Source organism: Copadichromis virginalis, linkage group LG7, assembly GCF_057382275.1.
Source record: "Copadichromis virginalis isolate Kocher_CV1m ecotype Utaka linkage group LG7, C_Virginalis_male_GT1.1, whole genome shotgun sequence".
NCBI classification, from domain to species: domain Eukaryota; kingdom Metazoa; phylum Chordata; class Actinopteri; order Cichliformes; family Cichlidae; genus Copadichromis; species Copadichromis virginalis.
This window is the reverse complement of record NC_140624.1, coordinates 20,651,519-20,678,882: the sequence shown is the minus strand read 5'-3', so window position 1 is coordinate 20,678,882 and position 27,364 is coordinate 20,651,519. Positions and strand designations below refer to the sequence as shown.

General features: G+C 40.7%; 1 protein-coding gene across 1 annotated transcript; it reads left to right on the top strand.

Annotated features, from left to right (window-relative positions):
* Positions 1–356: 356 nt before the first annotated feature.
* Positions 357–27,364, top strand: syt12 (synaptotagmin XII). The gene is made up of 8 exons (XM_085462436.1): positions 357–1,022; positions 14,266–14,326; positions 14,881–15,074; positions 15,964–16,368; positions 20,769–20,984; positions 22,752–22,872; positions 23,382–23,515; positions 25,613–27,364. Exons 2-8 carry the CDS (start codon positions 14,281–14,283, stop codon positions 25,784–25,786), a joined length of 1,290 nt encoding a protein of 429 aa, XP_085318562.1. The 5' UTR covers positions 357–1,022; positions 14,266–14,280; the 3' UTR covers positions 25,787–27,364.

Here is a 27,364-nt window from a genome sequence, read left to right as displayed (position 1 = left end):
ATGTTTTAAAGACCAGCTGATGGTTTGTAATTACAATGTTGGGCTTGTAAAGTAACATTTAAAAAAAAAATCACATATCATATGAGCTGTGTCTTTGCAGCATTTCACTCATTAAAACCGACTGCAGCATGTAGTGAGTGCACACTAGTTGGAAATAGTTTAATTAGAATTATTTGGGGGAAATGAGGACTGATGCATGTTTTTCTTATCAGAGGTTTCATTACTGCACCATGCCAGCCTCCAGCACAGACAGTTATGCAATTTCACACTGAATCATCCCTAACAGCTCAAATCTCAGATGAATCAGGGTGGTGGTGATGGCGGTGGAGGAGGTGGAGGTTTGTTCAGCAGACAGATTTTGATCATTTGAGGTGGGGGGCGCAGGAGAGTTTTCACAGGCGTCAGATTTGTGGAGGGATGCTGAGGGTGACTTCAAAAGTTTGGGTGTACCTGTGTACCTCTCTCTCACTCAAACACACACCTCCTCCTCGTGCGCGGGGTTGTGTAACAACAGTGTGTGCACGTAGAGCAGGCAGGTCCTCCCCACTGCTGCTGTTGTGAAGCCTTGAAGGAGGAGGAGGCGGTGGTCGAGTCTATCGAGCAGCCCGAAGGTAGAAGTTGCGCTGCAGGGGTGGGACTTCATTTGTGCAGTCGGTCGGAGGTTCATCTGCGGCTCTGGCTGCAGCTTTCTGCAGACCTTAGTGACGGAAACACACGGACCCCTCTGAGTTAAACATCAAACCCTCCTCCTCCTCTTCTTCTTCTCCCTCTTTTCCCTCCTCCGGTTGGCCGTATCTGAACGCTTCCGGATGCGCTGACCCAGCAGCAGCTCCTCCACCATCAGCACCATCATCAGTGTGAACGCCGTGTCCCTCCCTCCACCTCCCCGGGGTAGATAAACCCGACCGGCACCGCTGTCATCGGATGGAGAGAGCCGCCTGAAGAAGGGAGAGCGGTGGAGTTGGTCTACCCCCCACCTCCTCTTCCTCCTTCCTCTCCACTGCGCCAAAAGAAAACTCCCGGTAAGAAATGCGTGCTAACTCCAGCCGGCTGGCTCGGTCGACCACCTGCCAGCAGCTCCGTGCGCTCCCGCTGAGCATAACCATGCAACCCAGACCCGGGACCTTGCTCCCGGGCTTCCGTGTTGGCATGAGGGGATTCATTTAAATTCATTAGAGACGCCTGTGAATACATTCCAGCAGACGGGATGGCGGGATATGCTTCGCTTCTGTGTGTGTGTGCGTGTGTGTGTGTGTGTGTGTGCGCGCGCGTGTTTGTGTGTCTCTGCCTGGCTTTTTGATCCAAATATTGATTTGCGTTGCAAGTCGACTGAAGTGCAGGCGCAGGGCACGTGAGACTGGTTAGATGTCTGTGAGGATGCTGTGAAAATATGGAGACGGCTAAAAGTTGCTTTAAGACAGACGTTTGTTGTTAAGGATTTAAAGCAGGGATAAAAACGTTGGCACCATTGGAAAGTTCGGGATACTTTGGAGTTGAGTATTGTTGTAAAACCTAGCTCACTTTCACAGAGGTGGATTAAAGTTATTAACCTAGTAAGTAACCGTTTTACTTAGTAGGCTGACAGTTTGTGTTTAATTTTACTACTCTATAGCAGGGGTGTCAAATATAAGGTTCGGGGTCCAGAATCGCCCGCCCAGGACTCCAATATGGAGTTTATTGTAGTTTTGAATTTTCATATTAGTTTTAAATTTGTATTTCATTTTGACTTTTTAAAAAATTCAGTTTAGATTCCAAGGTAGATTTTCTTATGTTGGTTTATGTTTTATTTGTTATTAGTCTCAGTGTTTTAGTCCTTTTATTGTTATTGTATGGGGCCGTATGTAAGAGGCAGGACTCACAGTTTTGTAGGCATTCAGAGTCTCAATACAGCACTTCACACATACATCAGTGACTCATTACGTAAGCTAAGGATATTTTTATTTTCTTTTGGTTCATTTTCCAAGTTCACAAAATAGTTTTCAGTTCATTTTTATTTTTTCACATCTAGTTTTTAGTTTAGTTAACTACAATAACCTTTGAACGAAGACATAGAGTTTGGACTTCTAATTGTATTTTCTATGATATTAGCTTTTCCTACTAAGAAAAATCGTCCCCATGGTCACTCATAGTGCACTAAAGTAACTAAGTGTTACATAAACATTTAAATCAAAGAAAATGCTCTTTTTCCACTGTTTCCTATGTATTTTCATTTATTGTTTTTCAGTTTAAAACATTTTGTAATACAACTGTCTGACAAAGAACGCATACAAGACATCTTAGCTTCTATTGTTGGTGAGTGAAATTTTGTAATTTTATTTGTGTTCATTAAATTTTTTCATGAAAGTCATTAGCAGGTACCTGTTTGTGATGCAGCCATACTGTATGGATTCTCCTCATGCTGCCAAGTGTTAGCTGATAACCTTGCACTGCACCATCTCAGGCTAATAGAGTCACTTTTGGCCCAAAAAACAATAACATGGAAACAGCTAAAGCTGAAACCAAGAATTCAAACGAGGACTTTACAAACCAGTGGGTGATGTCGTAGTGGCCATGTCCATCTTCTATATACAGTTTTTTTCTTTAATCTTTCAGGTTTTCCTCCAAATGTTTTTTTTTTTAAATTATTATCATGAAAAAACAGATAGTGTAGTTCAAATGAAACATGATGTCACCACTTGGCTAAAGTGCCAGCAGCTTAAACATTACCCATCCTTAGGGAAACACGGAGGTAACAGATACACACTAAAGGCTGGGAAACAATGTCAGGATCTCACAGAGAGGAAAATTATACAAGTTGAGCTTTTAATTTGAATGTTTTCCACCATAACGCTATTAAATGATGTAGATAATTATGCCTTAAAGATAGTAATTTAGTTAATGCTCCTTCCTGCTCGGTGTTTTCTGCAGTGATATTTGTGACTTTAGGGGCCTCGCTTATACTCTTAAGAGGACTGTTTGTACCGACTCCCTGGGAACCTTTTTGTATCAGTCAAAGGATGTGTAGGAGCAGACTCTCTGTACTTCAGAGGTGTTTTTAGTAAAGACGAAATGAACTTAACATCTAAAGAGGATTTAAAATACTTGTTTTCTTTTTTACTTTTATTTTGACATTTGAAATGAGGGGATTCATCTCGTTAGTCTGGCTTCCTCCATGAGTGTTTTCCTGCACTTTTCTAATCGTGCCAAAAGTCTGTGCGAAGTGACGTGTGTGTCGCCGTCACTGAGTTGAAATACGAGATCCTCAGAATCTGATTCCTCCACCAGCACTCGCAATCATCTCAGCCATTCGTTTAACACCTACTCCTATTTCTCCCTCTCTGTCATGGGCTTTCCCTGTCTCTCTCTCTCTCTAACACGCACACACACACACTCTCTCTCTCTTTCAGCCTTAACACACTCTCTTCACCTCCCATTGTCCGTGTTGAACTCCTCTGGGAAAAAAGTGTTATTACATTAAGGAAACTGAGAACACTCAGACGAACACCGGCTCTGCGAGGCTACGGAAACACCCGAGGCCCACAGCCATTATCAAAATGGTATTTCTTAACAACAAGGACTGGGTTTCCCTTAATGTATCACATCCAATATTTTCAGACCAGACCGTGTAATGGATTGACTCGTTTTTTATGGTGAATGCCTGTGGTCAGAGCAGTTTTGCTGCCAAATGTAACTAGAGCTCACCTCTCCCAGAGATGCCTCAAAAGGCAGCAAGGCTACAAAGAGAATCATAAAGTGTCCCGAGATGAATCACATTTAGGAGACTTTAGCTCTAAGAGCAGTGAGCAGTGTTGACACAGTATAAAAGTGGCTGCTTAACTTCACTGTTATCTTGAAGCGATACAACATTGATGCTAATAAACAGGAAGTCCAGCATTGGGCTATTCTTTAGGTTTAAAGCTAAAGGTGTTCAAAGTAAGTACCTATTTCTGCCCAAATAATTTTGCACTTGAGTGCAGTTCCTTAAGAGTTAATCAATAAATCTGTGCTCAAAGCCTTTAACCTCTTTGGAGAATTTAAGCTTCCACCTACTTTCACATTACTGAAATGAAGCAAACCTTTATCCGAGACATTAAGGCAGGTCCAGCAGACACTTTCTAAGTGCTTTCCCTGTCCTTATTAGTCAAATTGTGAAGTGGTTAATCTCATAAGTAGTGGGTGTAATTAATTACAGGGACAGAGAGCAAAACATCACACATAAGCACATTAGCTTTTCTGTTTTAATCTGAGTGCAGCAGGTTTGATTACAAAACTGATGAAAAACTGTTGGCATGGAAAAACTCATTTCAGGTTGCAGGAATAAATGCAAACAGTCAGCAAATTCTAACAGGCTATCATTTTAAGGGCCGTGGTTATGTTGTGATGCGTCCATGATTGAGCTGATTCTGTAATAACAGCATGTTCTGTCGTCCTGTGACAGAAGGCAAAATCCTAACAAACGTTACTCCATCATTAACTCAACCAAACAGGAGTAGTGCTTCTGTTTATCCACTCTGTGCTGTATATCGGCCTTTTGGACATTTGACTGCAGGATTTTTCTTCATCGCAAAACACCCACAGCTTTTTCTCTCTCTGGCAAAGAGTGAGAGAAAATATTTAACCTCCAAATTTCTGGGGACAAATCAAATTCCGGTTGTGAGGGTTGTTGAAGCAGCTCTCCGCTGGGTAATCACATTAGATGAAAAGCAAACAGCTCTCTGAATTCTACTTTTGCAAAAAAAAAATTTCTTCTCCCTCCCATCATCATACTTTGGATTAAAATTGATTTGCAGACATCTTGACACTCTCTTGATCAGTCACTGGGACATCATGGCACACAGCATACTCATTTGACAGATTGCCAGTCCATCTCAAGCCCAGCACAGAAGAGACATCCATCCATTCATGCTTGAATTTGTGAATTTAGAATCCCCAAATAACCTAACATGATTAACTTTGGATTGTTGGGGGAAGTCTGAGTACCTGGAGAGAATACATGCAGGCAAACTGTTAGTAGTGTTTGCTTTAGGGTCTGTTAGCGTGAGCCCCAAGTTTGCACATGAAGCACAACAATGATCACTATCACCAGTTACAGTCCAAGACAATGGAGTCTGAGTATGTCTAACTGGATGACGATAGACAGAAAAAAGGGGCGTGTCAAGAAGGGGGGCATCTAAAATATGATTGACCCCCATTCCTGGTGCCACCTCACAAAAGTCATTGGACTAGAGATACATCAGTTTTTTTAATCCACAAGAGTACTTGTACTAGTACTATGTTGCTTTTTGATTTCACTCTACTATAGAGCAGGGCGATATGGCCAAAAATATTTATCACGATATATATTTGAAAATTTGCGATAACGATATAACTGACGATATAATTGATGCGAGACAAAATACAACTCCACAACATTACTAGCGCAAAAAGACAACCTTCCATTTATTTTCACTTAAACAAGAAGCTGGTTTTTATGTACATTAAAGCTTTATAAAAATGTAACAGTGCAAATGCAAATTCCTTGCTGAAAGTTTAACCAAAAGGCATTTCCAGTAGAAATGTGCTGACATATCCTGAGCATAACCATGTATAATATCCACTGAAGTTAAAAAGAGGTGCTTTGCAACATTAAACTGCAGTGTGCAGTACGTATTTTTCGGACCATAAGGTGCACAGGATTATAAGGCACATTAAGCGAAACAAAGCAGTCAGATAAATCAAACTTTATTAAACTCATTCTTCTTGCTTCCTCCACTTTTGTACCATTGATTCATTAATGTTGAATTCTCTGGCAGCTGCTCTGTTCCCATGTTGTTGCAGTATATTAATGACTAACCTCGTATTGTGGATGGATTATCTCAGTTGTTCTCCTGACTGAAGTTTGGTCCGTTTACAGCATCCTGCCATGCGATTGCATTTGTCTCTAACTATCAGAAACCTTAACGTTAACTTTTTTAAGTGGAAAAGTGTTAGTGTTCGTCCTCCAGCTTCACTGTTTATATTATGCTAACATAGCTGTGTTGCTAGCGATCACGTAGCACATCATTAAATACCAGCTAGCCCAACTTCAGTAACCCTATAAACGTCACTGCTGTTTAGTTTCCTGTCTTCATTTATGTTGGAAGTGATAGCAGAGCTGTACGTTTGAATTTTTTCAGAAATCTCTCAGTCAGAACATGCTATATCATGCTTGGGTAACTAGCGAAACTAGCGAGCTAACTTCCGCTAGCTTCCTGCTAACTTCTAACTCCGTTAAATGTAATAAATTTTGTTTTCATGGATGCCTGGAAGTTAAACTTCATAGTTACACCTGGTAAAGCAGCAATGCTGATCGTTTTATTAAAGATGAAAGAATTTAGACAGTTTTTAACTCTCAGTGATGCTGCAGTGTTCGTTTGACCTGAAGGATATGGAGTTTAGGACCCAGATTACTCCCAGATTTAAGAGCATCTTAGTCCGACAATAACGACGGCCGCTTGCATGTTCTGCAAAAAAATGTGCTTTGTCATGTATCTGACGGACAAACACCAAACCAGTTCCACATCACTGAAGTTGCACCATTTTTACAAACCAATTCTGGTTCATTTGTTTCACTCAACAATCGGCCATGTGCGTATGAAAACAAAGGCACTGCGCATGCGCGTTTTACTCATATTCTATGGCGATATTTCATTTTCCTATCGTTGCCTAACATTATACCGGTATTACCGTGAACGGTATAATATGGCCCAGCCCTACTCTACTACATGTATATTCTGAATGCCATTATTGGACTTCATAATTATAAAATATAAAGATTTTGTTAATTTACTTTGGACTCACTAACTGTAGGAAAATAAGAACTTTCCTGTCAATCGTTTATCCATTAGTTAATTATTTTGATGTAGTATAAATGGTAATATGTGCGGGCCGTCTTTATCAATAGGAAAAACTGTACAAATTATGAAAGTACAGTTAAAAGGTCAAAATCTATGCACTCCTTCACATTTTCTAATAATGTCCAATGGGCCGGATTGGAGTCTTTGCTGGGCTGATTCTGGCCCCCGGGCCTTATGTTTGATGTAATGTTTGATGTACCTCCAATAATATGTATATGATTCTGAAGCATAATTACACACGAGTACATTGCGTTTGGATACTTTTATATATTTGACTATACAACTTGTGACCTATTAAGCTACTTAAGTAGCATTATCATTTTTAAAAAGCTACTTTGGGGGAAAAAAAGTATCCCTCACAAGATCAAGTTTAAATTCCTATGCAACTCCACTTTTCACATAGTAAATCTGCAGTATGATGACCATGACCTCCTGTGCTTTTGTACTGTAAAAGTTTTGAGTTTGGTGTTTTGTTCTTTAAACTCAGTGAGTGATGGAGTTGACTGGCTCCAACACGCAGAGTCTTCTTGCCTCCACTGGCAACGGCCAGTGCTGACTTTTTAAAAAGTGGCGCCGGCTACTTTTACTTTACTGTGCCGTCCAAACCAGAAAGTCAAAGTGCAGCCAGCTTGGAAGCAGACTGATGCGAGGAGGCAGGACAGAAGGAACTGAATGGACAAATATTACTTTGCTGACTCCACACAGGCCGCTGTGTTGGGTTACATCACACTGTTTCACAGAAAGCGGCAGGGAGGAAGTTAATTTGATTATGAGCCACTGGGCAAGATTAAAAGCAGAATTGATTGATCAGTTATTGGGAGAGCCAGGGAGTGAGAGAGTACCGGAGAGTCTGACAGGCCTGCGATCCCCTCCCCCTTCTTCTTTTATCCCTTCCAATGCTCATCTGTTTCCTATTGGTTTCTCCAAACAGACATTCATTCGTTATGTTGAAGCATCATCTCTTCTGTTATCTCATTGTTTTACCCGGTTATCTTACTTCACTGTTTATCTATACTCTCGCCTCTTCTTTTTTTGTATTCCTCTGTGTGTGTGTTCCTGTGTGGGAGAGGGAGACCATAAATCCATGTTCTTATTGATCACGCCTGTTTTAATATGCGTCTAAGAGAAGCCATCATTTCCTTTCTTCCTTGTTGTTTGCAGCAGCAGCAGCAGCTGTGCCGTAGTTATATCCAGTGTGTAGAATCTTCCTCTCTGTGAGCAGGTGTGTTACTTCTTTGTGTCTGAGCTGAATTTGTGGGTCAGATACAGATATAGAAGAGGCTGCTTGGTTTGTATGCAGCAGCTACAGTGTGTGTTTCTGGCTCTAGGTCAGACCGCACAGAAACCAAAATAACAAAGTGAGGTTTTCATGCTTTTAAAGTGTGGGCACTCATATGGAAATTATTCATAACTGAGTATTTTTCTTATTGTAGGTAAGCTTCATGATATCGGTTCATGTATGTTTTACAGTTTCTAGGATGTGCTATAATTTTTTTTCTGTTTTGAGGACCGTAATTTTGTGTTTTTCAAGCCCCCAAAAATGTAAATTACAAACTACATAGTGATTTTGTCACAGTGGGACACACAGGTGTATTTATGGAACGGATCCAAAAGAAGAGATGGGTGAGCATGAACCTGGGCAGCAGCAGACCCTGACGAGACTTAACATGAAGGCAACAGACGACCCGATAAAGAAGAGTAAGAGACAGAGGACTTAAATACACAGGAGGGTAATGAAGGAAGTGGAAACACCTGGAGAGACACAGCTGACACAAATGAACATGACACCACAAAGGGAAGTAAAACAAAACACACTGAACATGGAAACACTAGACTCTTCAAAATAAAGCAGGAAACATGGAGAGACGCAGACATGACAACACAAGCTTGACAATTAAAACATTGAATGGGGAGAGACTAACGCACAGGCAGAACTGAAAGTAAAACACTGAGGACAAGACAGATGACATAGAGGACAGGAAAGGACTTGACTCAGGAGACGTGGGAAACAAAACTAGAATAAAACTCAACCAAATCCTAACACAAGAACCTAAAATACTTCCAATATAACATAAGAAATCAAAAATTTTTATTATTATTTTTATTTTATTATTATAAACACTATGTTACTACAATGGTCGTAGCATATCTATATATCTTTGTTTCCTAGCTCTTCCTAGATGCATTTATTAACTTGGATAAAACTTACTATACAAAGTACTTAGGGTACCAAGATTATTAACATCTATATCACTTTTGGGAATAAGTTTTATAACACTAAAATCCTTCAAATTATATATATTATGTGTAGTAGCTGATCTGAAGACGAATGGTGACATTACGTCTAAGTTACATGCATGTGTACATTGTTGACATTACGTCTAAATTATTTGTACGTTTATGTTGTTAACATAGCGTCTACGCTAGATGTACATGTGTGATGTTGATGTTTTGTGTACATTGTTTTTTGTGAATATGTTTTAGTTTAGTCTTTAGTCTCACTTCAGGGGTCACTGGAAGGTCACTGGAAGGCATTGTCATGCATATCTTTAAAATAAGTGTTTTCATTACTGAAGCTAACAAGTGCCAATGACCTGTAGGCCTAGTTTTTATTAAATATAATTCAATTCAGTTTTATTTATATAGCACCAAAGCACAACAAGAGTTGCCCTAAGGCACTTTATACTGTAAAGTAACTATCATACAATAATGCAAAGAAAACAGCGAAAACCCCAATAATCATACGAACCACTATGAGAAAGCACTTTGGTGACAGTGAGAAGGAAAAACTCCATTTTAACAAGAAGAAATGGATAGATACCATATTTCTAAGACTTTTAGGAGAGAGTACAATAACCTAATTTTTAAGTGAATTTAGAAGCAGAATATTAGAGGTCATCCAGGTCTTTATGTCTTTAGACATTCCTTCAGTTTAACTAATTGGTGTGTGTTACCTTCATGAACAAATAAAGTTGGGTGTCATCTGCATAGGAGTGAAAATATATCTGTGGAACTCCATAATTAACTTTAGTTTGCAAAGAGGACTCTATTTATTTAAACAAACTGCTATGATAGAGAGCTATGATACAAACCACTGCACTGAAACCTGACTGAAAATCTCCAAATTACTACTGCCAGCTGGAAGGCCTGTGGTATGTGACTGAGATAGGTTGATCAAATTTAAGATTGAAGCATTAATTAATGGTATGATTTCTTTGAACAGTCTTGTAGGAGTGGGGTCTAAGAGACATGTTAATGATTTGGATGATGTAATTACTTAAGTTAACTCAGAAAGATCAATCAAGAAAAAGAATTCACCGACACGGTGCAGAGCAGCTGCCTGAATACTACTCCCACAGAGGTCGATTATCTTGTCAATAATTTTACATCTCCACTGTGTACGACTCTGGAAACAGTAGCTCCACTGGAAAAGAAAGCCTCAAATCAGAGGAGGTTGACTCTCTGGTATAACTCTCAAATGTGCACCGTAAAGCAGATAACTCGCAAGCTAGGGAGGAAATGGCATCTCACCAATTTAGAAGGTCATCATTTAGCCTGGTTTGCTGCTTTATAAAAAAAAAGCCTTTCATCACTGATTGAGGAAAATAAGAGTAACCCTATGTTTTTCTTAAGCACTGTAACCAGGCTGACAAAAAGCTGTTATACTGCTGTGAGTCTCAATCACATACAGCCTGAGCAATAATATGTGGGTGACAAGACCATGTGCACAAATTCTCTTGTCACAAATGATAAGGGTCCGATCAGGACTGCAGTCTTAGTGCCTGGAGGAAAATCAAATCTTCACTCTTTCCCAACAAATCCAAACACTGTGAGATATGAAGCTTAATAATATGTTGTTATAGTGACAAGCATGCATTATGCTTAACTCCAAACTTCTGCTTGTTTTAATTCTTCTCATTACAACCTCATTACTGTTTCAGTAAATTATATTTCGCAATTTTTCACTGTTCCATCGCATTAGTCTCGTGCCACTTAACAATTATTTTTTTGCAAGCTGACATTATGACAAGATACTCATTCCATGCCTTTTGTAGTAATTAAAGTCCTCTCAGCAGAGCAGAGCAGCTGTGCTCTGTGTGCAGTGAAGAAAGAGAATATGGCTTTTGGCTGTTTGAGGAAAGTTATGAGATTGCAAAATCTCTGCAGCAGTGGTGAAATAAATCTTAACAAGTGGGAGAATCGAGATTATGTGGGCATGAAGATGACACATCGGCGGGAAAGCTGTAATGCACACTTTCACCTTTCCCTTCACAGCCGTGTGCTAATAAGCTGTCAGCTCAAATCGAAAAGAGGAAACAGCAGCACATCTGATAACGAGAAGAAGACATCGGGGTTCAGGCTGCAATTTTAAAATATGCTGCCATCTCTTCTTCTGTTTTTCTCTTTCTAGCTACTCAGCTTTATCGCATAGATTCCTTCCTCATTAGATCGCCTTCCTGGAACAGAGACAAGGAAACCGGGAATGAGTGGTTTTAAAAGCAACAAATGTCGCAAGCCAGAATATATTCTCTTCTGTTGAGGACGATGCATGTGAATTCCACCTTTGAGCTGAAGACTGCTTCTGTGGTAGACATGTATCAATGAATGCGCATGGGCACAGATTATTTCTTTCATGCTTTTTAGGACATGGCGTCAAACCTACCTTCCAGCAAGATATAGTATCAGACATATAGTTGCACAGTGTGCTGTAGCTCCTCTGTGGTCCCCCATGATCTATTGCTACTCATGACTCAGTCCTGTCTGTGCACATCTGAGGAAGCACAATTCAAAGACTTGAACTGCCAGTTGCAGGAACATTTGGTGATCAGTGCAATACTATTTGTGTTGCACTTATTGCAGAAACACATTGGCTCAGTTAAAAACTTTTTTTTCCTTTTAGCTTCCATCCATCCTCCCGTTCATCCACACATCAATTTTTGCAGGGAAGCAGCCCAAGCAAGATGTCCCTCTCCCCAGCTATCTCCTCCAGCTTAATCTCTCCAGCATATCCTGGGTCTACCACGGGGATTCCTCCCAGTGGGACATGCTTCAAACACCTCACCCAGGTGACCGCCGCTGCCTCCTTTTGATGTGGAGGAGTAGCAACTCCACTCTGAGGCCCTCTCAGATGACTGAACTCCTCATCCTATCTCTAAGAGAGAGGCCAGCCAGCCTTTAGAGAAAACTCATTTTCACCCTTGTATCTGCAGTGTCATTCTTTCGGTCACTACCAAGAGCTTATCACCATAATGGGGTGAAGTGGCCTCAGTTAGAAAAGCGTGGAGTGCCTACTCCAGGGTCAGGGAGAAGCTGCTTCCCCGAGTGGAGAAGTTTAAGTATCTTACGGTGTTGTTCATGAATGAGGGCAGAGATGAGCGGGAGATTGACAGACGGATTGGGGTCCTGGATGCAGTGATGCGGATACTGTTTGTTGTGGTGAAGAGAGACCTCAGCGTAAAACTCTGGGGGACTTTGGTTTGGAAAGTTTTTCTCTAGTTTCTGCCACTGTGCTCTCTTGCTGTGAGTCATTTCACATTCACATCGCTCACTAGCTGTCCCCAGTTTGGGTACTTATATAATAAGGATATTACTTACCTTAGGGTAAGGAGGAAAGACTACTAAGTGTATAAAGGTTAGAAACAACCTTGAGCCATTGTGTTGGATGATAATTGGACTTTATCCTGTGAACGTACGCCACAGAAATGCAGTGAGCATGTTTTGTAGTCTATTTCTGTTCCCAGGAAGCTGGACATCATTATTCTGCCGCCTTAAACCCACTGAGGCGTCGGAACACCAACGCTGCCTTATTGTTATTTACTAAATCCGTCTGAGACCTTGTCTTGCTCTCGCTCTTATTCCCTTCCACACTCTCTGACCCTTCTTCCTCTTTTATGCTGCTTCTGGACCTCTTCTACACTCACACGTTACCTTAAGCAGAGCTGAGCTGATCTGAATCATGCTGGGCCCTGATAGGGAGGTGGTGCTTGGAGCTTCCTTCTCAGCCAGAGATTCCGTGTGCTTTGCTAATGGCACATCAGCAGCTGTCAGTGGACCCTGCACTGCGTCAGCCAGCATGACTGTGGTCTGCAAAGCGCTCAGCAGAACTGACACACACACACACACACACACACACACACACACACACACACACACACACACACACATCCTGCAGCCCCACCCCCTCCAGGCCTTTTTTCTATATCATTAGTGTAATGCTCCCATTTCCCCAGTGCTGCTCAGATATGGGGGAGATTCCAACAAACTCGGAAGGAGGAGGGGGGAGGAATGAGTCACGCACCAGTGACAATGTTGGGGTTTTTTTTTCAGTTTGCAGAGGAAGAGAGGGGTGCAAGAAAATGTTGTTTTGTCCTTTGACAACAACGCCTGCTGCCATTTAGAGGAAAAAGAAAACCATTTAAATGTAATATCTTTTTATTGTTAAGTGGACAAAGGATTTTTCCTCCTATCTGGCAGCTCTGGGCAGGAGGAAAATTGGAAGATCTTAGAGAAGATTCATGGACATAGTGAAAGAGGACATGCAGAGGGTTGGCATGACAGAAAATAATGGATAAATGGTGCAGCAGAAAGCAGAACAAGAAGAGTTAAAGAAACTTCCCTGTGTGCACATACAATTATAGTGCACTAACATTCAGAAGTCTGAGCCCTGAGGTTTTTGCCATTCATTTGAAAAGAACGTGTGTCTATTTTTTTATTTTTTGAAATTCCCACGTTTCACACAACAACAAAAGTCACAGATTTATGTCTCATAGTTCAAGCATGTTTTTTTCTGAGTACTGCAAATAATATATATATATGAACATTGTTATACAAAGGTTTTCCTGTGTTGTGAGAGGAGTGTCAAGTGCTGTAATTTCAGGGAGCATTTAAACCTGATAACAGGCTTCTCTCCTTGAGGCTAGCGGCTTAAAGCTAACCACTAATAGCACGAGCTGTCCCATACTCCAACCAAACTGTAACCAAGTCACTTCATTTCCCTTCAGCTCCTCAGAAAATAATCCCCTTTCATCTTTTTTTTTGTTTGTTTTGTTATTGTGTTGGATCCGGAAGGCACTCGTGAAGGGATGTTTTCCTGCTGATGACCAGATGAGAAAACACTGTAGAATTTTTGCAATATATCATTGGTCATGAACACCAAACCTAGTTATGCACCAGTGTTACCAAGCATGCATCCTGTTTATGCATTTTGAAATGGCAGCAGATGTCAAGAGTTATTAAGGATAAATAGTGTAGTTTGTCTTGTGGCACAAATCAGGTTTATGTAAACACATTTGCTTGACGGTTATTGCCAGCACGGTTTAAAGGTCATTTAAGTTACAGTTTGCAAAATCATATTAGATGTAAAAAAGAAAAAGAAAAAAAAGGAACTTATTGTTTGGTTGGGTTCTTGCAGGCTGGCTGCAGCACCATGTCCTCGGCTCAGAGTGGAGATATATCAGGCTACCATCTGAGTGGTGAGTAATTGTTTCTATACTTACTTTGTTTGAATACCTTTGTGTGGATTAGTGTTTGACAACCGCACTGTTATATTTGCACAGACCTCATCTCACATGGAGGCAGTGCTGTTAGAAAGCAGTTTACATTGTTCTGTAACTGGCTTATCACAAGTAGAGATAAAGCTGGCAAAGTCCTCAAGAAGTTTCAATTCAATTTTTAGGAGTCCAGCTCTGTGCAGGCTTCCAGTGCCTTTATAGATGCTGTAGCATTTAATTCAAACTGGCATTTTAACTTGTTTGTCAGATTTTTGTCAGATTTGGTTCCCAACCATCTGATTTACATAAAACTTTATGTGCTCCGACTGACTCCCAAAGCCACCACTTGGCATTAAATGACAAGACCTGTAACAGTGGTGACTGTGCTCAGTCACTGGGAGCTGTTCGAGATTCCTACTCAACCTGGTGTTCTCCCAGTCTGTTTGCCATGATCAAACTATGACTTTATGTAACTACAGATGAAACAGAAGTTTATAAGGAATTCTTTAAGCATTTGTTTTTTGTATCTGTTTTAGTGGTGCGTAACCCGCCGGGCTGGGAGGTTGGGCTCTACCTGGTGGGCTTTTTCGTACTGCTGGGCCTGGCTGGGCTTAATATCTGGAAGCTGTGGAAATCTGGAACTTTTCCAACGCCGTCTCCTTTCCCCAATTTTGATTATCGATATCTGCAAGAAAAATATGGAACCTCCTTCTCGGAAGTCAGACAAAAGGTACCCGTACAATATCAAAAACTAGAAAAAATACCTGCAGATTCACGCCGAAGCAGAGGCAACTTTGGTGTCAATTACAAGTAAGAATCTGATTTTTTGAGATTAGTTATATAACTGAGCATAAAAAAAAAGCTGAATGTCAGTTTCTATTACAGGTACATTCTGCAGTGATTATTAAAAATAAATTATTTCACTTGACAAAACTAAGAATAATACACTAATAATATTAGATTTATCAATAGTAACACACACATATTTCTATGTTACAACTTTTTGCAGTTGTTTCTTAGCATTATAGTGTAAATCTGTGGAAATGAATGCAATTTGAATTAATTTGTCCAGTCTCAGTCTACTTTTTAATCTAACTTTACCTTATTTTTTATTTTCTTTGTTTTTCATCACTTTTTTAAAATCAGGACCACTACTATGTATCTAATTGCTAGAACAAGGTTTATTAGATAGCTAGCTAGCTATATAGCTATCTCACTAGCTAACTATCAAATAAACTTTGTTCTTCTGTAGCAGCTGATGTCAACAAAGGTTATGTCCAATACTCATTAGTTTTTTTCTTTAACACAGTTTTGTGGAAAAACTAATTTATTCATAATGCATATGTAACAACTAGCATACAAACAAAAGTGCATTAAAGTTGCTAAACAGCGAGCTATTCCTCTGAAGAGTTGGTAGAGACCAGTAACAGAGCTAAAAGACCATAACAGGTGAATTATTACAAGTATAGCCGCTCCCTGAATCCATTCTTTGCTGACAAGTTCATGTTGTCAACCTAAAAGTTGCCATCAGATGTTTCCATGTCCTGTTTCTCAAGTGAAAAAAATCCTTGAGGTGTTAAAATGTTGTTTTGTCATTTTTTTTAATCCTCTACTCAAAGAGAGTGGCAGCCAATAACCACCGGCGAACCTCCACCACATCCAGCCGTAAGCCTAGTCTGGCCCTTGGCGACACCCCAGATGGCTTCAGGGACCTGGGCCATTTGGAGCTAATGAGTAGAGAGTTGGACCCATCAGGCATAGCTCAGCTCAACCGATCCATCTCTACCGACTCACTCAGCTCAATCTCCTCTATTGCCAACAACTTTGGTAATGACTTCACTGTTGGCCAGCTGGAGGTGACCCTGGAATTTGAACCATCCAAGCACCCGGGCCAGGGGATGGGATTGCTCCACATCACCCTGCACCAGGGCAAAGACCTGCTGGAGAAGGAGGAAGGCGACTTCCCTGGCTGCTTCATCAGAGTCTCACTGGGGCCAGAGGAGATTAATGTGGGAGTGACAAGGGTAAGGAAACCTCTGCCTTCTGGTATTTTCATACTATGGGAGACCTCATGGAATCTGTGTGATAAAAAGATACATTTTAGAATTTCTTATGTTTAAATAAATGAATACAAAATGTAGGTTTCATTTCAAGGTAATTTGCTTTGCAAAAGGTTTGAGGGAAAATATGACAGACCTCAAGATGCTGTGTTTAATTCATCTAGAATGTAAAATGTCAAAAAGGACAGTAAAGGTCTTCACAGTACTTGTTTTATATAATAAATAATAATGGCTTTCAATGGAGTTTCACTTGTAGAAGGTACTAATGGTTATTTTTGTTTTTTAGTACCTCATAATTATAATTAAAGTGGGACTCTGTTTTTTAAGGGGAATGGCTTTCCCTGTTATGTTTTTTTTTTAAAATGTTTTCTAAATACTTACTTTTTTGCATTTGCTAATTAGCATTAAACAGAAAGTAGGTGGCCAAAAGCAGGCAGAATACAAACTGGCAAAAAGACTCCAAAGCTCAAAGCAAAAATCTGTCAAGTTGTTCAGGGTGGAGCAGGAGTACTGAAGAACTAATGAGCAGAGTGGGAACAGGGATGTGGAACATCAAGTGATGCAGCAGGTGGGGAGGCAGGACAGATGTGAGGACCTTGTGTGACGACAGAGTTACAGCAGAGGAGGCAGATGACCCACATATGAATGATATAAATAAAACCATGACTCACTGGTGAGATATTTTACACGGTGGCAAAGTTGATGAAGAACCAGCTGCCATGGCTAAAAATGACCATTACAAGTAATATAATGTTTCACAGATATAAAAAAGGACAATAACAGCCAAACCTTAAATTTGAGATAAAAACATTATTTATTAACAAGTTAATCAAAGCGTGAAAGCAAGCATCATACATAGCTGTGTTAATGTAATGTAGCGAACACATGTATCATGACAGCTGCGGTGTTCCTCGTTAGCTTGCAATAAAGTGTAAAAATGTGATGGGGGGCCTTTTTTTATTCATGCTTTTGACTGCTAAAAGAGCGAGTTTGTGATGCTGGAGGACTGAAACGAAACGAAACTAACGGATGGCTAATTAGCACTTAGTGCTGAGATGACTGAACTTAAGATAAAATTTGCTTCTGATAAATTCGTGGAGGAATAACGTGGCATCGAAAGCCTTCCTGCTCAGTGAGGGCAGTTTGGGCTCCCTTGAAATGTGTTTAAGATCTCAGACCTGGCTGAATTTTAGTCAGAGACAGTGATACGTCCCTCAGGAGGAGATGCTCGATCCTGCAGCTCGACAAGCCAGTTCTTTCCTGTCCGTCAGAAGAGCCCATTTCATTTGCTTGAGTGGACAATCCCCCGAGAGCTGCAGGAAGGTTATTTCACATCTTTTACTGGATCAAGGATGCCTTTAATGTCTCCAATGGGCAAGCCTTTCTTACAACGAGCAGTAACCCCAAAAATTATAAAAGTACATTAATTATCTCACTCGGAAGAATAGTGCTTTAAAGACACTGTAATTTGATGAGCAAGACAATGCAATGGCACATTCTGCAGTGTTTTCTTTTTTCTCAATTAACTTTTCATTTTGTCATTTAATGGAGTACATAATGACTTCTATTGGAGTGTAACACTTACCAGCCAGTTTAGATACAGTTGAACATCTATTGTTTAATCAGTCAATTAGTGCATTTAGACAAGACAAGATGACCCGCTGAAGTTCAAACTGAGCATCAGAATGGGGAAGAAAGGTGATTCAAGTGACTCTAAACGTGGCATGCTTGTGAACCAGAAGCGCTGGTCTGTGTATTTTAGAAACTGCTGATCTACTGACATTTCCCAGCAAAACCATCTGTACGCTTTACAGATGTTCTGAAAAAGAGAAAATATCCTGTGAGCAGCTGTTGTCTGGGTGAAAATGCCTCGTTGATGTCAGAGGTCAGACGAGAATGGCCAGACTGCTTTGAGCTGATAGAAAGCCAACAGTGATGCAAATAATCAGTCGCTACACCCAAGTTATGCAGAAGAGCATCTGAATGGACAACACGCTGAACCTTTGGCTACAGAAGCAGAAGACCAGACCAGGTGCAAATCCTGCCAGCTAAGAACATAAAACTGAGGTTACAGTTTGCACATTCACAGCCAAATTAGACAACAGAGGGTTAGCAAAACGTCGCCTCGATTGCTGCTGCAAGTCAGAAGTCAGCATAAACAAGAGGAAAGCATGAACCCGTCCTGTCTTGTATCAGTGTTTCAGGCTGTTGTTGGTGGTTTGATGATATGGGGGATATTTTTTTGGTATACTTTGGGCTTCTTAGTACCAACTGAGCATCATCTAAACACCACAGTCACAGTTCACCCATCATATGATAGCTGCTTTCATAAAGATAATGTGCCGTGTTACAAAGAATCATCTCAAATTGGTTTGTAGAACATGACAGTGAGCCTGCTGTAGTTAAATAGCCTCCACAGTCACTACATCTTAATCCAAAACAGTCTGAGTAAATCAAATTAAATCATTTCAGCTGCTCACTTGCTTCATTAAGAGCATTAACAAAACATTTACTTGTACTGCATTCCATTATAGCTTTTGTGGTGCATTTGCTTCCTGATAATCTACTTCATTTTTAGCTTTCCTTTAAATTCACCACTAGAACAATTTCATCACGCTCTTAGTAAGAAGCAACTGTTCTGACAAAAGAAGAAACAAGGCGTCGCTCCCGCCATCTGCTACACCTGGCGCTCGCCTTCTGCTCTTGGCACTAACGCTGCCAGAATATTCACACATTTCTTCCACGCTGTGAGTCATCGCTCCATTGTGGGGCTGTGGTTTTGTGCAGGCTTACACGGGATGCCGCGGGGACTCGTCGGTGCCCCAGTTTTAGTTGCCGTGCCGTTCGGAGGGGTTTGATCTGACGGTGATCATAACAGGAGCAGCCGCCGATGCAGCAGCTTTAGTGTCTCCCTCTTTAATGTCAAGGGAAGACCAAAGGAAATGCTGACATCAGCTTTACTCGCTCCGATGGCCACGCAGGCCTCCCTCCACCCACCCCTTGCATCTATGCTTCCTTTTGCTCTTTTTTTTCTTCTCCAGCGCCTCTCTGTGCTGTTACTGCTTTTGTTTTGCGTTCTGTCAAAACCCCCAAGCCCCCACCCACCCAAATACCCCGTTTTCTCCCTCTTTTCCTCTCATTTATTTGCTGTCAGTTCTGCTTGCCTGTCGTGTTGCATGTAACAACGTGCACACACACCTCTCTTTCTTTCTCTCTTTTTATTGGGGGCTTACATCTCCATTGTAAAAGTGATAAAGCTAATACTGCAAGCAGGTAGTCTCACACGGTGGTGGAAGGCTGCTCAAGATGCTTTGTATGTTGTATGTTGCTACTTTTTTCTCTGGATCCCGCAGGTGCTGAGCAGTTATGATGCTATTCAGTTGGTTGATATGAAGCACAATCCAAGGTCAAGCCGCACAAGCTGATTTGTAGACCATTTGCTCTGCTCTAAATTCACATGTCCTCAACGCCGCAGTGCGTTGTCGTTTTGCTGTTCATCACTGGAAACCCCAGGTGACCTCGCGATCTCGGTTATGATGTGTTTGTGAGAAAGCTGCAGTGTTTTTATTTCAGACACATTTAGCAAAAATATTCATGCTGGATCTCATACTTCGAGAACAAACACTGGTGTGTGTGTGAGTTGGGGGGGGGGGGGTGGCTATTATTAAATCTGCTATGTTACTAGTTGCCTGGTAACTTCTGACCGCATCGGTTTCCACACATCCCCTCAAGACCTGATGACTTGAAATTACCATTACAACTGTAGCTCTGGCAGCCTCTGTCTTTGATCTTAAGTAGTCATGGTGTGGTTTGCTTGTCAGAGGCTGTTTTCCACATTAAAATGTGTTCTGGATGACAAGAAAAGGAAATGAATAGTGGTTTTGTAGCATTTGTTTCTGGTATATCAACAAAAAAGAGACCTTGTGCTCTTATCACGTAAGCTTCTTTAATAGCAACACTACAGGTGGCTGTAGCTCAGGTGGTAGAGCATGTCATCTACCAATTCCAAGGTTGGGAGTTTGATTCCTGCCTGCTCCAGTTTGCATGTCATCAGATCCTTGGGCAAGATGCTGAACTTCAAGTTGCTCCCTGATGTGTCTATCCAAGCGTGAATATTAGATAGAAAGCACTTAGTGTAGAAAAAGCTGCTTGTTTGAATGAGGCATAAAGTTGTAGAAAGCACATTGAGTGCTCAAGTAGATTACAAAAGTGGTATTTAAGACTAGTCAAACATATTACACATTCCTCTGAGAAGTATGGTGCAGTTGCACATTCTGTTTGGTTTATTTTCCATTGTTGTTGCATCATTGTGTGTTTTGAGTTTGGAATATACAATCCTGCAAATTGTCCACCACCTCCAACAGGTCCAGACAAATGCATTCACCGTGATCTTCGATGAGCGCTTCTCCATCCCCATGGATTCTTCCAGCCTGGAGGAGTACAGCCTTCGCTTTGCCGCTTTTGGTATCGATGCTGATGAGAGAAATATCAGCGCAGGCGTAGCAGAGCTCAAGCTGTCAGACTTGGACCTGACCATCAGACCATTCAACGCCTGGCTCTATCTTCAGGATGTCAATAAGGTGTGTTGATACAGAGAGAGAGACAGAAAAATAATGCTGGAACTGGAACATCTAAGTTCTGTCCTTGCAACGTTTCAGGAAGCACAGCGGTGTCTGACACCATCTGCTGGACATTTAACAAAACTACATGTCAGATCCAAACAGAATCAAGGTCAGGTCAGTGAGGGTGCTTCCTAAATGGACGAAGCGTACAGATTTTTTTTAATTCTATTGTGAAAACTATGTGACAATATCAATATAAAACTAATAGATACAATTTACCATGATAGGTTTAGTGGAGACAGTTTAACAGGATGGGAGAATCATTGTTACCTCATCACTGGATCAAATCTTGTCTAAAACTAAATCTAACAGCATTATTTTTTTTATTTAGAAATCAACATGTGTAATATTTTTCAATAACATATATAAACAAATGTGATGTAAAGCACATATATTATATCTTTTATTCTCAGCAAAACTGTGTCCTCAGTGAGCTGATCAGAGAAGCCTCATGCTGTGGAAAAAACGATGAACAGTATCCACAGAGCCTGGAGTGAGGCGCTGCAATAATCACATATATTAAAGATATTTAATTATGAATAATTAATATTCAGTTGAGTACACTTCATTTCTGTTTTATTTATAAAACTATTCATAACAGCAGTTATTAACAGCAGTCACCTCCAGTAGCTTCGCAGTGCAAGATAAAGACCTTACAATATTTGATAGAAAATCCCAACTATGCGATGATCTGCTATGAGCAAGCACTTGGCGACTGTGGGAAAGGCAAACTCCCCTTTAAAGGAAGAACCAGGTTCAGGGAGGGGCAGCCAATCTACTACCAGTATCAGGGCAGTGAGGGGAAAGACAGGAGATAAAAATGAGAGCTTAGAGAGACAAGGACAAAACGAACTATTGGAGGGAGAAGTCAACGACATGTGGCAGCGATATATGCACACAAGGGGAGTAAAAAGAGGGATGAGGAGGAGTGCTTAGTGCATCATGGGCAGCCTGAGCTTGTAGCAACACCACAAAATCATTTATCAAAAAGGAAGGTTTGGAACCTAAGCTTAGAGTAGAGAGGGTGTCTCTCTCCCAAAGTCAAAGTGGGAGTGGATTTCACGGGAGACGAGTTGAAGCCTCTGCCTCCTATTCTACGTTTGGAAACTCTAGGAACCACAAGTAAGCCTGCAATCTGACAGTGAAGGGATAATATGACACTTTAGGGTCATTAAGACGGGATCCGGTTGATTATTTAATGCTTTTTATTTGAGAAGAAAGATTTTAAATTCAATTCAGCCAACAGAGAGAAGTCAGCATGAGAGAAATATGATCTCTCTTTCTAGTCAGCACTATCTCGGGGTGTTTTGGATCAAACGAAAGGTATTCAGGAAACCTTTACAACAATCCGATTACACAGAAATTACAATAGTTCAGCTTAGAAGGAATAAACGGATGACTGTTAACCGTGATTTACTCATTTTGACAAAATGATGAATTGAAAATTAAATGTTTCAAAACTCTATACATTATGCACTAACACTATGCAATGAATATATAATTTTAGTAATTTAGACTTTCATTTTCATATATTCTTAATTGAACTAGAAACGAATTTAAAGACTGTGTGTAGCTCCTTAAAATTAAATAAAATCCACAGTAGTAGGAGTTCTGATTCGCCATACTCCAGTCAACACGTTACAGTCATTCTGTCGGCGCATCACCTTGACTAGAAATGTATGATGTTGTATTTAATGGCTGCCATGCTCTGGTTTGACCCCACAGGCAGTGGATGCAGTCGGGGAGATCTTGTTGTCTCTCAGCTATTTGCCAACAGCAGAGCGTCTCACTGTGGTTGTGGCTAAGTGCAAGAACCTGGTGTGGACCAATGGCAAGAACACCGCAGGTCAGGGATGCTTTTTGTCTGCAGGGTTGTGTTTCCTTTCCATCATTAGAAGTTAACCTGAAGTGTGTGCATGAGCGTTTTGTTTTCTTTTTCGTGTCAGCTGTGCAGTGCATGTGTATTAATGCCATTAAATCTGTGCCGTTCTCAACACGCTAACATCTTGCGAACAAACAAAATGCTTATTGATTTAATAACAGCAGCCTGTCTATTTTTATTCAGTAAAAGGACTAGATGTTATACTCCCTGTTAATGCATTGCTTTAAATGAAGAAAATCTTGAGGGATGGCTGTTATGAGGAAAGGCAGCCCAGAAACTTTATGGAATTTCTTTAAATAGTGTGTCAACTGATAATGGTCACACTGCCTGAGACAGCGAACCACACTGAAACACCGCCTCCAGAGCTAATTCTGTATACAGAGCTGTGAGTCTACCTGATTTGTCTCCAATGAGGAATTTAGTGGATGTTCTACAAACTATTCACTCTACCTTCACTCCTTCTCCTTCATCAGATCCATTTGTCAAAGTCTATCTGCTGCAAGATGGCAGGAAAATCAGTAAGAAGAAGACTTCCACCAAGAGGGATGACACAAACCCCATTTTCAATGAAGCCATGATCTTCTCTGTGCCGTCAATCGTTCTGCAGGTATGTTTCAGACCATGATTTATTATTTTCCAGAATAAGAAAATGTTAATAGGAAACATTATTAATTAGTAGGAGGGAAAATTAAAAAAAACCCACAAGTTTTGCAGGACTTAGGCTTCTTTTTGTCGTTACACTATTATCTATCTCAATCTGTGTTTTATAATCCTGTATGTGCCCTCTTGTAAAAGTGATAAGGGCTTTCAAGTAAATGTGCAATAAATTATAAGTATACAAATAAAATAAAGCAAAAGTTAATATGTATATGCAAAGATGGTAGCAAGTCTAGAAAGGCCATTTTTATTAGCTGACTAACACACTCACAAGGGAAATATTAGCATGCTAACTTGAGGCCAGTGGCTACGATGTTGACTTGTCTTGATGCATTCTCAATCATTCACGTTAGTAAATCCCAAAAGCTAATTCTGTTCATCAGGAAATAGTGTTTTCAGAGGGAGAAACGTTTCATCAGTCATCCAAGTGACTTCTTCAGTCTCAGCTGACTGCAGGTTTCCCCAACCTTACAATGATTCTAGATGAGAATACTCTTAAAAAGGTGTTTAAATTCACTGAGAAGGCTCATTCATACAGTATGAGAAGTCTAAGACCAGGCAACAAAGGAAGTTTGACTTACTTGTTGTGCATGGGAAGCCACAGCAAAATACGGAGAGTGTCCTCAGCGCCCAGAAGAGAAAAGGATGCCACACCGGGCATGTGGACAAGTGGATTAAAAATCTGCCTGACAGACAACTCACCCAAGCAGAGAAAAACATCCTTTCAAAAGGGTTGACGCAGAGACAAATCCAGCTAGTGGAACTGATCGCAGCCACAGCCGCAGACATAGCAGCAGGGCAACTACAGACGAAAGTTTCGGCCGGTCTCAGCAATGCAAATACCCCAGCATCCAACATCAGCGTGGAGGAGAGGAAGGCACTAGCATCACTTGTGTTCAAGTCACTGAAACATTAGAGGTAGTTCATAAGAGATTACAGGATGACCCCAACCTCAGCAACAGGACCACTCTCAGCACCCACCAAGTGTGTTTGCTTTTGGAACGGTGTCTTAATTCCACCTATTCAGGTATGTGGATGACACCTGGGTGAAAATGTAATCTCAGGATGTACCACAATTCACAGATCACATTTCCTTGGTGGACCAACACATCAAATTCACCAGGGAGCAAATGAAAAGTGGCAGGTTAGCCTTCTTAGACTGTGAGATTTCTATCGCTAATGGTGGGCATTTAAAAGTTGATGTGTACCATAAACCTACCAATACAGATCAGTATTTAAGGTTTGACTAGGGCCAGGGAAGCAGAAGAACATCACATCAAAAAACCCCTGAGTAAATATAGTTATCCCAGCTGACCATTTATTGAAGCGTCTGATTGGCAGTGATCCTAAGCAGACTCCAACACCTGAAGACTCCTTAAATTAAAGGAAAGCTTGCCTAAGAGTGTTCAGAATGTTTTGAAGAATAAAGGTTGTCATACCAAATATTGTTGTTTGTATATGTTTTAATTAGTGCTGTCATAACGCCATAACGCCACAACGCCATAACGCGTTGATGCCGTGCAGCCCTACGCACGGGGCAATCGGCGCTAACTCGCTAACGGGGATTTGCAGCGTTATTGCGGTTATGCCGTTAACGTCATTTTAACGAGATTAACGCTGACACCACTAGTTTTAATAAATCTTTGCATCCATTTCCAATTTTACTAGCAAACAATAAAACCATGAAGGGTGGCTTTAGACTTTTGCACATTACTGTATGCTGGTGTGGTTCTTTAAATCTTTCAGTCGTTGGTTCTCAAGTGCTCGAATAACCAACAAACTGAAAGATACATTGTTCAATGGTCTACATATATGATGGTGATATAATTGAAATCCTGTAGTGGAAACTATGCCTTTAAAATGCATGGATCATTCAACCCCCACAAAAATAATCTGTTAGAAAAAGTGCAAAAGCGTATCGAGATATGGTCAAATTGTTGTTGTGACACATGTATTTAACTAATTCCATAAAGATTTAGATGAAGAAAAAAACCCAGCTGAATCCTGCTTAGAGAGAAGGTTATGTAACCACGTTTGTGCTCTGCAGGAGCTCTCTCTGAGGGTGACGGTGGCAGAGGCCACAGACGATGGCCGGGGTGAGAACCTTGGTCATGTGATCATCGGCCCTGAGGCCAGCGGGATGGGAATCACTCACTGGAACCAGATGCTGGCAACTCTGAGGAAGCCCGTGTCCATGTGGCACCCTCTGCGCAGGATCTAGTCACCTCAGAACATACCTGACCCGATTCGAGTACAACACTCACTTCTTCAAATTCCTTTGAACTCTCCCTTTGTTTGTTGCCATTTTTACATTGCATAAGTTATATGTCTCTGTAACAGAGACATTATCACCCTGGGTTGTGTATATAATAAATGAGTTTAGTCACCTCTCACTTTCATTATTTTGTCTTCATTCTCTCACCTCGAAAGGGAATTGGTCTGAAATCCGACTCTCCTCCAGTGAGAGGACTCGAGTATGTGGATGTATATATTGCTGCCTTAAAAGTCGTGATCAAATGTTTTATTTTCAAATTTGAAAAGGAGCCCGGCCTTGGCAGATGCACTCCCTCCCTCTGCATGGTGCGTGCGCTGGTAGAAGCCGATTGTAAATGTTTGGAGAATGAGCTACTGGATGAGAGGTGAACTTGTTTCTCTTTCAGGAAAAGCACCCATTTGTCTTTTCCCATCAGTCACTGATTGTACCTTCTTAATTGAATCGGTTCTAGAATTGAGATGGGTTAGCGCTCTTGGATTTGATTATCTTATATTTGTTAATAGTGTGGTTGATTAACATTAGCGGTTTTGGTATGTTCAGTATTAATCATGCTTAAATCCAGGTACTCTTATCCAGGTGAAATAACTGTAATTTGTAGCAGTGGTTACAGGGTGGTAAAATCAGAGGTAATCAGCATATAAATATCATGCTATGTTGTTCTACTTTTACCACGATTAACGCAATACTAATTGTATAAGCATATTAGGATGTGTAAATACTGCAGTATAACATTGTTTTCATTTAAACTTTTTCTCTTCTGGGTGTAAAAGACATGTTTTTCATATTATGACTACTAATAAAATGCTGAACACCATTTGTACAACTCTATATTAAACACCCATGTCATTGGTGATTGATGAATTATTGTTATTAAAACACCTCTGGGAATTTAACCTTTGATGTGGAGTGTACTAACCCCCTGAAATGGGTTTAAAGTTTCTTTTACGTTAGAGGAAACATCTTGATATCCTGCGTGGTTTTCACTGGCCACTTGTTACATTCATTATAGCTGTTGTTGTTAAAACTGCCCAGAAACATCCCTGGCCAAAAGCAGGTGGTGGTGGTGGGCGGGGCTGGGTGTTAAGTGGAAGTAATGCCAAAACATTCAAATGAAGACAGTGTGACAAGAACCTCGTGAAGGTCAGGATGTCAAGATGGCTTTTGATCAGTCTCAGACATTCTCTACAACATTGTGCAACAGTGCTTCTGAATGTGAATTATCATGTGACGCAGCCGCTAACAATCTTTTGGATTTCTTTCTTTTTTCAGACATGTTTTAGGTCAAATTATGATTTATAACCTCACTTTGAACACACCTGTGGTCATGTAATGGGCAAAAGTTTCCTACTGTGCCAAATAATGAAGCAATATTTTCATTTACAGTCAACATTGGCATTCAGTTTGATGAAGTTGTAACTAACATTCAGCCATGCATGAAGTTATTTAGCATTTGATGTGAATGTGCCTCATTAATAAAATGTATTGTGTGAATGCCGTTTGAAATAAAAAGTGATTCAACAGTTA